The following is a 16,523-nucleotide window of genomic DNA, read 5'->3' as shown; positions in this document are numbered from 1 at the left end:
CTCAGCTTGGGTCTGCTTAGTAGCCTACAGATACAACCATCAGTTCAAGTACGACTTACTAACAAGGTGCAGCACGAACCATATCTTCCTGGGTCTTCGTCCACACTTCGGCCTGTTTGGCCGCTTCCTCCTTCAGACCCACAAGCTCAGCACGGAGAGCACCGCTTTCCTCTTCTAACGCTTGGATCTTCGCATTGGCCTCAGTTAGCTGCTCCTGGGCGATAGCAAGCTTTGACTCTTTATCCGAAAGGGTGGAGTTTGCTTCCCGTAATGACGTCTCCTGGGTGGCGAATGCGGCTACATGCAACCGTGAGTCATCAGCATACATGGAAAACACAGGTCAATACTGACACTTGTGGTTTTCATTCTCTTCTGTAAGATGGTTGTTCGCTTCCTGCATCTGGCGTTTTGCCTCTTCGAGTTCTTCGATTCGTTTTTGGAGGTCAACGGCATTGGCATCTTTAGACTCGATGGCGACCTTCACCTCATCTAGCTGCGTCTGGAGCTGGACGTGCTCATTTTCTTTCACAGATGTTAGAGCGTGCATATGCAAATGATAAATTGGAGCAGACCTAAGCTTGATATGCGCTCTTCGGCCCGCTGCGCCCTCTCGAGCGCCGCATTCTTGACCTGTTCAAGTCCGGCAACCTTCTCCACAAACAGCCGTGCGGTTATGTTGCTTTTCCGCGCCGCATCATCCGCGGTATTCTTCGCATTAGTTAGCTCTTCGATCTGAGCCTCGAGGGCTGTTTGTCGCACAAGCTGGGTGGCGTTCCCTAAGAGGGTCCGGTATAGGGAGAGTATGAGATCGGGGGACGGATGGGCAAGATCGTCGGAAGGGAAGAGAGAAGTCAGCGTCGGGATGAGGTCTTCAGGTATTGCTACTTCAAGTGGAGCGGTTACAACCAATGGCGGCTCCTCCTTGACCGCCTGAACCAGCTCTTCTGCAGGTAGAGGTGTGAGAGGTTCCTCCTCCTGCGTCTCGGGCACCTCGGGGGCAGCCTCTGGTGCTGGTGCCTGTGCAGCAGCTGCAGCCTTTGATCTTCGTCTAGTAGACACCATCAGTGCTTGCACTTGATGTTAGTGACAAGCCTGATGTGCAGATGGTCGTTGGTATGTGCGCAGAACGGCGCTCTGTGTTGTGGTGAACTGGACTGGACGAGTGGCGACGACCGGCGCTTGGGGGCAACACGGAGGCAACTCAAATGAGTCCGATCTGGTCCCTCATGAAGAGGGGCTGTGTAAGGGACGGCTTCAGATTTGCATCCGGGAACCTTAAATGAGATATTGAATACATTGAGAAATGTAACTTTTGGGTTTTGGAGTCATCCGACTGTTCATCATGCATGGATGCCCCAGCATCCAGTTCCAGTACTTGCTCTCTTCAAATCCTTTCCACACCCGATAAAGGCAGAGGCCTGTATGCCATCCGACCGATTGCACAGGGCACAGTAGTGGAAATTTCACCAGTCTTGTTGTTTACACCTGAAGAGTGGGAAGCTCATGGCCGTCATACGGTGCTGGATCATTACACGTTCATTTGGCGTATCCCAGGTGAAACGAGGCCATTTATGGCACTAGCATTGGGATTAGGTACATTGGCCTATTTTCAGTGTTCTTAGGCTGGTAGTAATCATCGAATTAGGTTCTATCTTCAACCACTCATCACGCCCAAATGTGTCTTTCTACCGCAACATAGACGCTCAGACGATCGAGTACACTACCACCCGTGACGTTTCCACCGGGGAAGAGCTCTGCATCAGCTACGGCGATTCCTCCCGCCTTTGGTTTCCGGTTGTGGACGACAACGCACTAGCTAGCGAAAGCGACGAAGGCGAGTGGGGTGGGTTGGATGGGTTAGAGATGGACGATACTGTTGAAGAAGATCATCAGTCTGATCCGCTGTCGAAGTGGAGAAAGGGAGATATGGATCAGATCGTTACTCCTGGTGACTTGCCTTTTGAGCGCATAAAATCGCTCGAAGAGCTCGAGGAGGAAGAGACTGACACCATCAAGACCAGTACACCTGCCACGCCGTGCAAGTGGGCCTGAACTGACGTCTGTTCAGTAGACGCATGGGTGGTCGATGTTGAAGATATGCGGATGATATCAGGCATGCTTAGGTGGGTGGATCCTCTCTCCCGATATCACAGGCCCATTGACCGTGCGAAGGTTCATCAAAGACAACGCCATCGACACGCCAGATCTCGACCACCTCCGTCGCGTCCGCAAATTTGCCAACAAAGCCGCCGTTCTCCTCTCCATCGCCCCGCCGCCTCCTCTACCTTCTTCCCTTCCTGCGCCATACATCTATAAAATCCCCAAGCTCGCGGCGAAAGACCCACCCGACTTCCAGAGAAAGAACGCCGTCTGGCCTGTTGAGCCCATAACACATGCTCAAGAGGAACGTAAGTGGACAAGAGGGGAAGTGGCATGGGTCGTCCGTGGGCTGGAGCAGGCTACGACTGTGGCCCGAGAAGCGAGATCTCGCGGAGAAATTCCCGTCGGCACGTACGCCTGCAACACCCCCGGTGAAGAACCTATCGAGGCCTCCGGGATAGACACGCGGATATCAGCCAACCATCCCCTCCGGCACTCGGTTATGGCAGCTATTCGAGGCATTGCCGACATCCGTATATGCCTGTCCTCCACTGCGCTCACCCTATCCCAGAGTTCAACAGCCAAGCCTTCTCCGGCACCCTCTCTCCCCACCTCTCGCACACAGACCCCCTCACTCTCCGGTATACCGTCGAAGAATGGCTCTGGCTATCTGCTCACCTCCCTCACCCTGTTCACAACACACGAACCATGCATCATGTGCTCTATGGCGCTGGTGCACTCCCGAGTGAAGGACGTGTTCTACGTGCGGGGCATGCCGGACACGGGAGGGTGTGGGGGCGTTGGAGGCGGATGCGGGGTCGTGGGGAAAGGTGTGAATCATCGGTTTGGGGTTTGGAAATGGACTGGCGGAGGGCTGAATGTGCCTGATGTCGAGGACGGCTTAGATGTCTGAACATCGGTATTTTAGCTGATCTCATCCTCCTCATCCCGGAGGACTGATTTCAATTTTTTTTTAAACTGCTTCGCACAATCAGCGTTCCGGGTTGACGCCTAATAAAGTTATGGGAAAGTATATCACGTGAAAATCAACTGGGGGTTCAGCCGGCTATCACCTCACCGCAACATTCCACTACATATACTCCTCTTCCCGACGGCCATCCTTTTACCCCGTTCCATCCCGTCCCCCCGCACTGCTCCCATCCCAGCTCATCAGACCGCCCGCTCGCCGACAAAAAATGCAGCGCCAACTCGCCAACTCGACGCTCAACGTCTATAAGCTTTCGGGCACCTCTGCGACCGCCGCTAGACGATTGGAAGCAACTCGCCGCCATCTGTCAAGCTCGAGTAGCAGGATGCAGGCCGTGAACAACATGACCGTATTCGGAGGAGGGCTTATGGGTACGTATTCCTTGCAAGCTTAAAGGGAGACGGTGCTCATCCAGCACTCCAGGTGCTGGCATCGCCCAAGTCGCATCGCAGAACGGGTTCAAGGTTACCCTTTGCGATCTAACCGACCAAGCACTAGCTACGTCGAAAACGACCATTCAGAAGTCTCTCGCGCGTATCGCCAACAAGAAATTCCCGGACAACAAAGACGAGCAACAAAAGTTCGTCACGGGCATACTGGAGAACGTATCGATGACCACCGACCCTGTGGTCGCGGTGAAGGATGCCGATCTGGTCGTAGAAGCCATCGTAGAGAATATCAATGTGAAGAAAGAACTGTTCCGTATGCTAGACGGAGAGTGTGACTCGAAAACGATTTTTGCGAGCAATACGAGCAGTCTGAGTGTTGCTGAGATCGCCAGCTCGACAGGGCCGGCGAGGCGGGCCAAGTTTGGAGGACTGCATTTCTTCAATCGTGAGTGCTATGTCTACTCTGTACGTGACAATGTCTTATTTGGATGCAGCTGTACCACAGATGAAGCTGGTCGAGGTGATCCGCACAGAGGACACCAGCGATGACACATTCCAATCGCTCTTGGACGTCTGCAAGCGGATGCACAAGCGCGCCGTGCCCTGCAAAGACACAGCAGGCTTCGTTGTGAACAGATTGTACGCATCAACCTTGCAGTTCTAGTACTGAGACTAAGCACTTCTTGCCCAGGCTTGTACCGTACATGTTTGAAGCGGTTCGCATGCTGGAGAGGGGCGAAGCATCTGCCGAGGATATCGACGCTGCTATGAAGCTAGGCGCGGGGTACCCGATGGGACCATTCGAGCTGATTGACTTTGTTGGCCTGGATACTGGTGAGCCCTACGAATATGCATCGGTATCGTAGCACTGAATGTGCTGCAGCGAAGCATATCATGGACGGCTGGCGCCAGAAAGTGGAGACAGGCAAGGAGAAGTCGCTCTCACCGGATCTGGTCGCTTCCTCTCCTGTCCTAGACGAGAAGGTCAACGAGGGAAAGTTGGGTCGCAAGTCTGGAGAGGGATTCTACAAGTCTGTGCCTGATCTCACTTCCTTCCACATGCGTTCTAACCCAGTTCCAGATACTAAGTTATATAAATCGAATCCTCTAATATAGGTATAGTATTGCATTGCTCCCAGATGTATGCTACAGTGACATCGTTGAGGGGGTGTGAAAAGACGAATTGAGCATGCGAACCAAACGGACGGAATACAGAGACAAACTCGGGGCTGATACTCAAGGTTATCCATCAGGCAACGTAGTTGAACGTATCGCGAGTGCCATCAGCACGTTCGATGTACTCCTTCTCCAGCAGAGTGTCGATGGCTTTCTTGATATCCGGAATGCGTGGTGTGAAGCGAGCAGCGATGATTTGCGTGACTTCGGCGATTAGAGCCTGTGCCTTCATTGTCTTCCGCGACTTCATGACACGTACAATAGTCGCCTGGATAACAAACTTGCGGTCGTCGTCAACGGTCTTCAGCACCTCACTCGTGTCTTGCTTATTCTCCGTCTTCACCGGCATGTTCAGATTTATCCGGATCTTCTTGTTCTTATAGTCTAAAGAACCCGTGAGAATAGTTTTTGCACAGTAGAAATTTAGACTCACTAGGGTTGTAGTCGTAAGTGTCCTTCTCATCGCTCAGCAGCACCTTTGACTTGACCAATACATTCATGACAGGCTCTAGTTGATCCTTCGGAATACCTGTCGCTTGAACGAGCTCATCAATCGTTAAGCTGTCGTTGTCATTGTACTGCAAGAGGACAGACATCTGGTATGATGACGTCATGAAGATGTACTTGGGGTTCATCTTGTTCGCCCGGAGCTCGTTGCGAGATAAGTTCCAGTGCCATGTGAGCTTGCGACCCGAATGCTTGGACTGGTAGAATCCCTGGAATCGGTTGTACGTGCTGAGAATGTCGGCAGGGATATTGAAGTCAATCTTCGGTGCTTGTACTGGCCAGAAGTTGGTACCGAGCACAAGGATGCTGAAGTTGATTTCCATCTCGCCATGGTTCTGCTCTTGCTTGGCTTTGAATTGGTCCGTGAGATCCTTTGACAAGGACATATCCGTGAACATGCGCTGCAGCTTGTTGGTGTACTCGAAACCGCAAGCCTCCTTCAACTTAGAGATCATCGATGCCTCGGCTTCATCAGATGCTGACACGGAGTGAATGAGACGCTTCGATAACTTGCTGCTGTAGAAGGTCTGGAAGACATCCTTATCCTCGAGATACTTGAACAAGATCATCTGCATCAGACGTCAACATTGTGATGTTCCATTGCAACAAAATTGCAAACGCACCACTTCGTTCAGCGCCTGTTCCAGATCAGCCTCCTCACTCATCTTGTTGCTCTTCCTGAGCAGCGCATCGGTGTGACGAGCCAGCAGTTCCGGAGATTTGGCAGCATTCGAACCAGTGGCGGCGTTAGTGTTGACGAAGTCACGACATGCCTTATCAAGGGAAGCTACGAAGCCCGCTTCACCCTTGAAGCTACGGTTGACAACCTCTTGATTCCGCCTGTGAACCTCCAACAACGCATCGACGTATGCTTTCGGCTCCTGGGAAGCGATACATCAGATGCATTTCCGGGTGCAGGTCAGGTCGACGTACCACTTGGTCTGCCGCCTCCTGTCCTCCACTGCCGACCAGTTTCTGCACAGCCGCGAGACCGGCCTTGCGTACATGATCCTCGAACTTCTTACGGAGAGGTTCGAGGCCTTCAGGTATACGCGCAAGAAGCGCGTACATGCGCTGAAGATCCTCATCCTTATCGAAGTCGAGCAGGTTCTGAAAGTCGTCCCACATTTTTTGTGCGTGTGCTCTGATGAGCACGTCTTCACACTTCAGGATGAGCTGTGTTCGGTTGGTTAAGTAGATTGAAGGAGTTAGAAATCATCGCAACTTACACCCTTTCTGGTGCTCGAGTGTAGATACATCTCTACACGATCCTCTTCCTCCTTCAGCCTCGCCTCTGCCTTCTTCAGGTATTCGGAAACGGTGTTTTCTGCTAGGAACTGCTCAGACTCGGCTTTATAGTAGTTCTCCGTCGCGATAAGGAATGGGGTCTGGAATGCTGCCTCATATACGCTGAGGTTCGAACGGTTGGAGTCTTGCTCATCAAGACCAAGAGAGACTGGGCATACCGTCGTCAGAGGAGATAAACGAGCACCATCAAGCAACGCACCGAAAGAACCAACAACCTGCTTAATCAAACCCGTGTTGATGCTCTCGCCGTTCCTCTGGCGTTCGATAAGGCGAAGAATAGCATTAGCGAGTTTGTTGTTCTTCGCTTGGATATACTTAAACATCTCCTCGTTCCAGACGACAAGCGCCAGCTAAGCGAACTGTCAGTTGGGTATATTCAAGCATGGCTCATCAGCAGCAAATACTCACGGTATAGACAGTGTACACGTTCTTCCTCCCTTCATCCTTCTCCCGTTTCACCCAATGTCGGTTCAGGTAAGTGAACAGGCGGTTCACATAGTTCGCCCCAACGGTGTACCGGTTCCACTCCTCCGCATACTTCTGCAGCAACGTCTCATCATGCAGGGTGTCAGTTTGCTAGGAACAAGGGTGTCAGTTCTCCCGCATATCAGCTGGAAATGATAACGTACACCTCGAATGCTTTGCAGGTGATCCCGGAAGTATCGTTGTAAGGAATTATAGAGATCGGAACCCATCAGATTAGCGCCGGTTGCTGAAGACACATAAACATGTCAGCTAAGAGTCCCAACACAAGCAGACGGAGGGTCGCCACAAGGAAAGAAAGATGATATTACTTACTCCGTGTCCCACCTATCGACGTCTCTAGACTCCCGTGCATGCGCGAACTTGTACAGTAGTTGTATGCGGTCGTATACAGCCCCATGTATTTCGTGTATGACACTCCGTCCTTTAATCTGCATATACGGAGTAAGTAGTGTATCAAGTGATCAGTATTAAACGTACCGCGTCATGATACCGTCGACACCATGGAGAAGATATGCCCATGTAGTCGTTAAGTCAGCGTTCGCACCAGGCTGCGGTGGGGTCGCTGGTCGAGGAGGCATGCTTGAGTCAGTCATGGTGCGGTCGATGGAAAGTGAGGATATGGTGGTAAGAAACAGAAGAGATGGTGGGAAAAGAGGTCGGTCGAGGTAAAGCGTGTGACTGCAGACGCGGCGGATGACGAGCAAAGTGAATGGTGGGGATAAAGCGACCTGCAATCACGACCCCAGCCCCGCCACTACTAACGGAAGCATTCGACCTCATTGCATATTTATGGTGGAGAGTAATTTCCTCCGATGCCCCCTCTGCGGAGACAAAGTTCCTACAATGCCCCTCCGGAGGCAATTGCCCTAAATGCCCTCTTCGTGCTGCGTATTTGGTGTCGTCTTTGTGGCAGTGACAGGAAACTAATAAATGAGGGAGTTTAGGGGTCTTCCAGTAATATTTACATATGGTGTTATCAAGAAATTAGATAATATACTCCTAAATAGGGGTGTTATTTGAGGGTTATAATAACAGCAATGTATCAAAATGACTGAGATAGATTTTGCTCTTTCATTATGCAATCTTTTCCATACTATAACACCCAATACTTGTGGGACCCCTGAACTATTTAACTATGAGTTTCTTTCTCACTGCCACAATGATGACATGCAAATACACAGCACATGTGAAGAGAAGAGGGGCATTTAGGACAATTGCCTCTGGAGGGGCATTGTAGGAACTTTGTCTCCACAGAGGGGGCATTGGAGGAAATTACTCTTATGGTGGACATTTGCAGACAGCTGCAGTGTTAGGGGTCCCAGCTGTCTGCAAAAGGCCACCAGATGTGGTTGTTGCTGGACAAGGGTCCTCAGCATCTAATTTTGCTCAAATCCATGGTTTTTCTTTATTTGGGTTCAATTCTGATGATTTTTCTGATTTTTGTGGCTGTGAGCAGAGTAGCCCATAATGGACTGCATCTCTTTTCTGATCTCACCCTACACAGTCACAGAGTCCGAGGTCAGAACATGCTGGAGGTAGAATGCATGAAACCCTTACCAGGAGGTAGTGATGAACCTTTGTTTCTTCATCAGTCAATTCATGCTTATGGATGGTAGATGCAACCTTGCACTGATCCAACCCAAAAGGTGTCCAAAATATCTGTCAGGGTACACCCAGTACAGCATATATAGCAACCTGGGACCAATATCACTTAACCATGATATTGAAGCTCTTTTGGCCTAGTGGTAGTATTCACAGGTGTTACCCTGACATAATATCATGGTTACCAAAAAGTCACTAGTTCAAACCCAGTCAGCACTGGATGACATCCCACAGCCCCAAAATACCTAGATACCTAGAATGGAAGCAATGTCAGGGGGTCAAAATCACACAGTTAGCTGACCCCCCTCTCCCACAGGATGCACACCAACTGGTCACAGAGTGTCCTAAAATCTATGATGATCACGTGCAGGAAGGGTGTCTTGTGCTTCTGCAGGGTGCAAATGCTGTCTCAGCATGTCTTGTGTCTTTGTGGCGCAGCCTGAGAACTTGCAGGAAAGGGTCTGTGTGGGTTTTATGAGGCCCAAAGTTTTTGCAGGTCAACCCCCTCATGCAGGCAAGCAATCTACATGGACCCTGGGGCAGGCTGGGAGACCATTGGAGTTCCAAATCAGGCTTCACAAAGCCTGGCATGAGCAGCATTTTAGGCATATGTGAGGGGCTTGCAGATGCTATGGGATGTCATTGTCAGGGCACTGCCTGTTACCACCCCTGGCCACCCATTTTGCCTTAGGAGCAATGAAACAACAGGCCCCTGGAACTTCCTGTGCTGGTAACTGCCTTAGGATGATGGCAGTGGCCATACAAGACATTGTGCAGAGGACACCACAAGACTGCTGTGTCCAGACACTTGGGGTGAGACATAGCAGTGCTAAAGGCCCCTACTGGGTGTAGTGAGATGCAAGATGACACTTGTAGGAGTCTCCACAATTTATTGGAAAGGTTTGGGAGGCCTAGGGGTATTGCTAGGACGTCTATCTGACACTTGTAGGAGTCCCCAGAATTTACCTGACTCCTGGGCTTCTGGTGAACACCTACAAGGTATATAAACAGTAGTACAGTGACACTGTATCCCTCAGATTAGATCTCTGAGGAAACTCCTTAGTCTAAAAGCAGTTTCTAAGTCATCTCATCATCTTGAACCCCTTTCTACACATGCCAGAACACCCTGCTCTCAGAAACCTGCCTTGACTCCACAACTCTTGTGACACTTTTCAGCTATCTATAACCAACTTATAACACCCCTGGGACCCCCCCAATAATCCAGCTGGCCCTGGTGACATGGATATTGACTAGTACTGCTGGTTAGAGCCACTTTCAACCACAGTAGATCCTCCAGCACTTCATCTATTGTTTGGGATTAGTGTGTGGTGACCTTGCTAGACCTAGTGCCCTCACAGTCATCCACTATCTGCATTTCTGCGCAAATGTACTTAGTGGCTGTGCTAGGGCCCGATTGAACCTCTGGCTTGCAGGTCTGGACTTGTCACCCAGACCTGGGGGCAATGCTATGTGGCTGTGCTAGGGTCGCTGGGATACAGGTGAGGCCCAACAGACTGTGATCACATGGTAGTGATCAGGGTGATCACTCTAAAAGGGGGGGTGATGTCAGGGTACACCCAGTACAGCATATATAGCAACCTGCAACCAATATCACTTAACCGTGATATTGAGGCTCTTTTGGCCTAGTGGTAGTATTTGCAGGTGTTACCCTGACAATATTGGTCTGATGGGTGGTGAGCAAGAACTTGCTAGGGAATGAGGGGAGAGAGGGGGAATGTTGGTGGGAGTGTGGGAGTCAGCCTGTAGCTGAGCTATCAAAGGTCAGTACACAATAATTGGAGCTTGGTGTCTGTCCAGTCCAGTCACAATAAGTCAAGTAAAATCCACTAAGTCAAATCAAGTCTGCCAATATATGAATAATCAGATCCATATAACTCTGTCAGAAATGGGGCAGAATATAAGCTAGGTACAGGAGTTTCTAGGAACTACTTATACTAGCTACTATAAACTGTACTCTATACTAAACTGGCCTCTGGATACCTCTCCTAGGCAGGCATTGGCATGCCGAATATCCATGTGGGTCAACCCCGTTGTGGAGGAAACCTACAGTCATCATGCCAAATATCTGGGTCGTCCTGTTGCATGGGAAACCTCACAGTCATCATGCCAAATATCCGGGGGGTCAAGACTCATTGCTGGGGTGTGTTGTCTGCATAGTGAGGGTCTGTAGTGCCATGCAATGGTCTCTAAGGGCCTGAAAATAACCATGGGAATACTGGCCTGACACACCCCACCAGAGGTGGGGTTGTTCAGTGCTTCCTCAAGGGCAGTTGCGCTTTGTCATCCACATCACTGTCATAGTCCATTGGCCAACCAACTTTGGGCTGCAAAGACAGTGGCAGCAAGGTGAGTGTGGAGCCCAGTATATCCTCTGTATTGACAAGCTGATCTGGCAGGACAGGCAAAGGCTGGGACAAGCAGGTCAAATCGAGAGAAGGGGACACCTGGGCTAGTGGGAAGGGGAGGGGAGGAGGGGTAGGAGAGCTGAAGGGATTATGGGCAAGGAACTGTGAGTGATGTTGGTTTGCTGACTGCCATGCAATACATACCTGATCTCTGCAGATGGTGAGTCCACTGCCCCCAGAGACTGAATGAGTCTCATGATGGTGAGACATTCAGCAGGAGGCAGTGAATGGAGTTGGGCAGTGAGAAGGTGCTCTGGGTGCTCTGAGAGCAGATACTCATAGTGGGATGAGGCTGAGTGTCAAGATACAAAGGCTGGCAGAAAGCAGGGCAAAGAGTGGGGCAGTATTTTCCTCTCAATGGGAAAAAAATGGTGTCCATTGCCCAGAAGGTGGGGCAAAAACAGTGCAATGAATGGAGAAGCTGATGGTTGAAGGGTTCTGCAATGAGCTGTGCCAAAGAACCCTGTCCTGGGCTACACAAGGTATTTCCTCCAATGCCCCATTTTTTGGAAACAAAATACCTGTTATGCCCCCCCAGATGCATTTTACCCCAATGCCCTCTTCTTCAGGGGATCACAGCATTAGTAGCTTAGTAGCTGTGTTGAAAACCCCAAAGGGGAAAATGGGTCACCTAGGCGTCCTGGCCTCTGCTTGACCAGAGTTAATTCTTAATTTGCTCTAACATGGTGATCCCTTGAAGAAGATGGGGCATTTGGGGAAAATGCATCCGGAGGGGCATAACAGGTATTTTGTTTCCGAAAATGGGGCATCGGAGGAAATACCTCTAGGCTACACCGAGTGTATTTTAGACCAGTTAAACGGAGCTCGATTGTCAATATGAACTACTCTAACTACGGGGGAGGCGAGAGTATGAGGTCAAGAATAGCCTACACTGGTCAGTGTAGGCTATCTGATCGGGTCAGTACAGGATGCATGCACCTGCCTGCTCTGCCCTTAGAAAAGGACCCTATGAAACGTGGTGTTTGTGTTCCTTGTAAATTGGAATTGAACCGAGCGAATTTCAGCTCCTGGTCCCTGAAACGGTGGGGTCCAGGGGTGGAAGCAAGCTTGGTGAGAGTCCGAGATCGGGTAGCAGGTGCAGTAGTGATATACATCTACAGTATGAGGCGTCATTGACAACGCACAGTAGGTAGTGGTGGTAGAGCAGCGAGAAGGGGTGGTCCGGCGACAGTCACGTGGTGGTGTCATTGACCAACCGTTGCAGTCCACAACAGCAAGTCGGCCGCTGCTGGATGATATCCCCGCTCGGTATGCTATGCGCCAGATGAGAAGAAGCGAGATGTGAGAAGATGACAAGAGCGTAAGATCGAGCAGCTCTCAAAACATGATACGGAGCAAGCTGTATCCTGCTGGATGATATGCCCTCGGTAAAAGGTGCGCCAGACGAGTAGAAGCAAGGACTTGCGGGAAGAGGACAGTAGGCAGGAGATGGGTGTGAGTGAGTGTATGATCGAGCAGCACCCAAATACTGCCCTATATAGTCAACAACATCATATGGTGCAAGAGATCGCTGCTGGATGATACCCTCTTGCTGGAGAAGCACCAGATGAGGATAGTATGGAGATGAGAGGGGACGGAAGAGACGGGCTTAGTTCAGCAGCAACGTTGATATTCCCTTAGAGCGACAAAAGTTCGCACATGAGTCCTATCCATGCTGCTGAACGATGACGGTCTGCGTGACATTGTTGCCAGTGATTGAGTGTGTCCTGGTTGCGAGTATCCAGCAGACTGTTAGACCTAACCTGTCGATTGATGCTCTCCTTCATCAGGGAAGGCAAATGCAAAAGAATGTCATTTGATCTACCATCCCAAGATCTAGGTCAGAGACAAGGGGAGGACAGTACCAGAACGGCAGGTGGGACCATAAGATCCAGCAGACATGACAGTAAACCCCAATGTCAAATGATGACAAGTGGCCACGACGTGTTACTGGATAGTACATTCTTGCCTCGAGCTGCTAGTGCAGTGGAACAAGAAATGGGGGAAAAGTGGGCATGTCACAGCAGTGAGCAGGCAACAGGGCAAGAACGTCAAACTGTGTACATTGTCTGCAAGACGCTGCGGAGAGATGTCCAGTCTGGAGATGTTGACAGCTGAGCGAGTAGGCAGACGGCCAGCCACAGGGGGAGATGGAGATGGGAAGCATGAGAACGCAGAGAACGGAGAACAGGGCATACAATAGTGCAGACGTGCAGTACACGAGGCATTGGATGCTGCTGTTCTGCGCTGGTCTGTGTTGCTCGGTGATGAATGAAGGCAAGGCGGGCATGTGGAGAAGTGCGCGTTCCATGCTGCTCCTATGAAGCAGGAAGCGCACAGGAATCCGTGTAGATTCACACTGCACCCATCCATTCACGAAGACTTTTGGAAGTGACTAGAATAGGGCAGACATGACAGTGGTGGAGGGAGGGACGCAAGGACGGTGATCAAGGGAGAAAAAGGGAGGAATGGAACGGAGATAATGAGCGGAGGAAAAGAAGATGCGCGAGGGTCGCATGTGGTGCACCCTAGCCGAATAACTTCTTACATCTTCCCGAAATTCTTACATCTTCTTGTTGCACGAGACATGAACGCGTCGCGTCAGAGGCTGTGATGTGACGACTGAAAAGAGCGCGTCGAGTGCGTGCCTTACTCTCTTTTGGGTGGAAATTACTCTCTTAACCTTGTCCTTTCAACGTCTCTTTATCTCTTGGTTGATTCACCGTACTTCAACATCTGTCTGTCTCGGACAAATTCACCTTGGACTCGGAATATTTCACTTGGTACACTCTTGACGATCATCTTTGACTCTTTTGGCATTCTTGCTCTTGTTCAATTACTTCTTGCACGACTTTTACAATGACTTCAACACTCGACACGCTCACACTTCTCACACATCCACGACCACGTCTCCCTCTCTCAGGCAGCACAGTCTCCCTTCTCCCTCTCCCACCAACACCCCACCTCACACTCTCACCCTCAACAACACCGAGCAACGCCTCCCTCATCCCAGTCAGCGTAGCCCACCTCTCACAAAGGGCAAGACGCGCCTCTCTCTCCCGTTCTCAGAAACGAGAACGCCGCGTCTCACAACCTCACACGCGCTCGCAGTCCCACTCCCACCTCGCGCAACAAGATGAACCCCTTCGCCCACTGTCGTCACTCTCGAGGTCGACGAGCAGCGGTTGGCCTCTTCGCGCTCATCAGCAACAGAATATGCAAGAAGAGCTACCTAGCAGACCAGTAAGTCAGCTCTCGGTCTCCCATCTCAATCGACTCGTGGAACACATGCTCGACCCGATCCCTAGCACGCCTTCCAAGCTCTCGCGCTCTCCCTCCCCGCACGGACCAGAACTGGGCAGTTCTCCGATTACCGACGCCTCCGAGGGCACGGGGGGCACCTTTGGTAGGAAAGCGAGGATCGCTCTGCATAGAGAGAGGGTGGCGGCAGTTGTGGAGCGTGCCAAAGCTGCCCAGGCTCGGGAACTGACGCGCAGTCAGAGCGAGAGGGTGGACCTTCCCCGGACAGGCAAGGGCAAGGGCAAAGGAGGGAAAAGCGAGGCGGAGAGGATAAAGGACGCCTATAGAAGAAAAGCGGGGAGTCCTGTTTCTCCAGCTTCGCCGGCGTCCCCGACTTTGGCGGCTTTCCCTTGTACTCCTGCTCCTGTGCAGACTCAGGCTATAACCCCGAACGCACTTCGTTCTGCTGGAGGAAGACCGCGTATCCGTACCCCGTCAGGCAAACCCGTGCCTCCACCTTTGCCCAACCCGAACTCCAACTCGGATCCCCACTCCAACCCCAGCCCCAATGTTGATCGCAGCCCGGATATCAGTCCGAACAACTCGCATACCTCGGCCAAGCAGGAGAAGAAACGCTGGATTCCCGGCCAGGGAGTGCCGTTGTTGAGAAGCGGGCTGCTGGCTCGCATCCCTGGTGCGGGAAGGTGGACGACAGAGGAATGGGCTCGCGTACGCCTAGGGGAGGAGGAAAGTGTTTCCCTTCTATGCCCTTTCTCGCGCAAGCTGACCCCTCCTAGCTGGGGTACGGTAACTGGGGCTCAGTGCACACTCTGCATCTCCCGTCCACCTCCTCCCGTAGCACACCCCAAGTCTACGCCGCCAAGCTCGTCCACTTCTCCACCGAACCCAAGACGGCCGAGATCCGTCTCTGGGCACTGTGGAAAGAATACCAGATCCTGCGCTTTCACCTTCCTTCATCCCAGCAGGCCCACCCAGTTGGGGGAGACACCCTCTGGGAGCTCTCGCATATCGCTCCAAGTCGAAGCACGGGCACTCATCCCCCAGATCCTTCCCTAGCAGGGCAGAGACATCCAGCTATCCTGGATCCCATCGCGTTTATAGAACATCCCCAAGGGGGATGTATGCTTATGCCCCGCCTGCGCCGGCAGATGCCGGTCTGTGTTAGGGAGGATAAGGCGAGTCGGTGGTTTGCCGTCGTCCTGCAGGCGGTAGGGTGGTTACATGAGAGAGGGGTGGTGCATAATGATATCAAGTGAGTTCCCCCTTACTAAAGCGGGAGTCGTTCCAGACATGGTGGGTAGAAGCTGACTTGCGCAGACCAGCGAATATCATGCTCTCGGAGAGGGACGAGCCTGTGCTCATAGACTTTGGGTTTGCGCAACATCATCCGCCTGAAGAAGGGAGGTTCCTTTCCCAGCTCGCGTACGGGACGCCCGAGTACCTCAGGTACGTCCCCTTCCCTCCACTGCAAGGAAATCCGCTCATGAGCTTGCGCTACAGTCCCGAACGAGCCCGTGGGAAGGCACACGATACCCGTCTGTCAGATATCTGGTCGCTAGGAGTGACTTTCTTCGAAGTTCTTGTCGGGCGTACGCCGTTCGAGTCCACCCCTGCGCCTGCGGATCCTGCCTCCCCTTACTCGCACGAGGAGGAACAGAAAGCCGACCCGGATATGAGCACTGCTGAAGGGCTCAAGACGTATTGGGATCGGACGAATCGGGGGGAATGGGTTGGGGAGTGGCGGATGTCTGCAGGTGCGTTTTCCTCGGAGTTTTGGTTGAAGCAAGGCTTGGGATGGGGCTGACAGGTGTTGGGCATAGGTCTGGAGAAACTGTTGCGGGGGATGATGTGCCCTCGCCCGGAGGAGAGGCCGTTTGCTGATCAGTGCTTGCGGGATGCGTACTTCTCGAGTAATGAGAAGCCTGTTGCTCGTGAGTCCCGGTTTGCTACCAGTCTACCAGTGCGATGTTCGCCCAGGCTGAAAGCGCGTCCATAGTGTCCAAGAGCTTGGATGTCCTCCCGCAAGACACGCCGCCTGTGGACCAGGACCTCCTGCACGTCTCCACACGGGAACGGAATGCCAGTCTGCGCAGCGTGCACGTCGAGGTCAAAGGTACAATCCCTACACCGTCGAAGATGCGTTCCCGAATCCCCGTTTTCCGGGATCATCCCCCCGCGACGCCCACGCCCCGGCGAGCTGAGGAAGCGGCCAAAGTGCGAGCAGGGTCGTCCCCTCCCTCTGGGAGTCGGAAGGTCGCACCTCTGTCCCCTTCCAGGACC

At 52.0% G+C, this 16,523-nt stretch overlaps 3 protein-coding genes across 3 annotated transcripts; 2 read left to right on the top strand and 1 right to left on the bottom strand.

Moving 5' to 3' along the window:
• Window positions 1–1,379: 1,379 nt before the first annotated feature.
• On the top strand, window positions 1,380–1,839 carry DACRYDRAFT_26145 (protein methyltransferase; the record flags this gene model as incomplete). Its single annotated transcript, XM_040774277.1, has 2 exons — window positions 1,380–1,593; window positions 1,646–1,839. Coding segments are annotated over 2 exons (408 nt in total), but the record flags the coding sequence as incomplete, so codon positions are not given.
• A 1,323-nt stretch (window positions 1,840–3,162) lies between these two features.
• DACRYDRAFT_83207 (Cullin-1) lies at window positions 3,163–7,583 on the bottom strand. The gene is made up of 15 exons (XM_040776616.1): window positions 7,432–7,583; window positions 7,267–7,382; window positions 7,098–7,180; window positions 6,877–7,044; window positions 6,668–6,818; window positions 6,390–6,616; window positions 6,094–6,336; window positions 5,784–6,041; window positions 5,087–5,729; window positions 4,559–5,037; window positions 4,361–4,508; window positions 4,169–4,311; window positions 3,972–4,116; window positions 3,512–3,922; window positions 3,163–3,459 (listed from the first exon to the last, which is right to left on the bottom strand). Exons 1-10 carry the CDS (start codon window positions 7,545–7,547, stop codon window positions 4,727–4,729), a joined length of 2,316 nt encoding a protein of 771 aa, XP_040625572.1. The 5' UTR covers window positions 7,548–7,583; the 3' UTR covers window positions 3,163–3,459; window positions 3,512–3,922; window positions 3,972–4,116; window positions 4,169–4,311; window positions 4,361–4,508; window positions 4,559–4,726.
• Window positions 7,584–14,879: 7,296 nt separating this feature from the next.
• On the top strand, window positions 14,880–16,239 carry DACRYDRAFT_83203 (kinase-like protein; the record flags this gene model as incomplete). Its single annotated transcript, XM_040776615.1, has 5 exons — window positions 14,880–14,969; window positions 15,020–15,495; window positions 15,561–15,689; window positions 15,744–15,997; window positions 16,064–16,239. The coding sequence occupies exons 2-5, from the start codon at window positions 15,365–15,367 to the stop codon at window positions 16,237–16,239; spliced, it is 690 nt and encodes a 229-aa protein (XP_040625571.1). The 5' UTR covers window positions 14,880–14,969; window positions 15,020–15,364.
• Between the last annotated feature and the right edge of the window lie 284 nt (window positions 16,240–16,523).

The sequence above is a fragment of the Dacryopinax primogenitus genome (genome assembly GCF_000292625.1).
Source record: "Dacryopinax primogenitus strain DJM-731 SS1 chromosome Unknown DACRYscaffold_18, whole genome shotgun sequence".
Taxonomy (NCBI): domain Eukaryota; kingdom Fungi; phylum Basidiomycota; class Dacrymycetes; order Dacrymycetales; family Dacrymycetaceae; genus Dacryopinax; species Dacryopinax primogenitus.
Note: the sequence above shows the minus strand (reverse complement) of the source record. Positions and strands in the feature narration are given on the sequence as shown.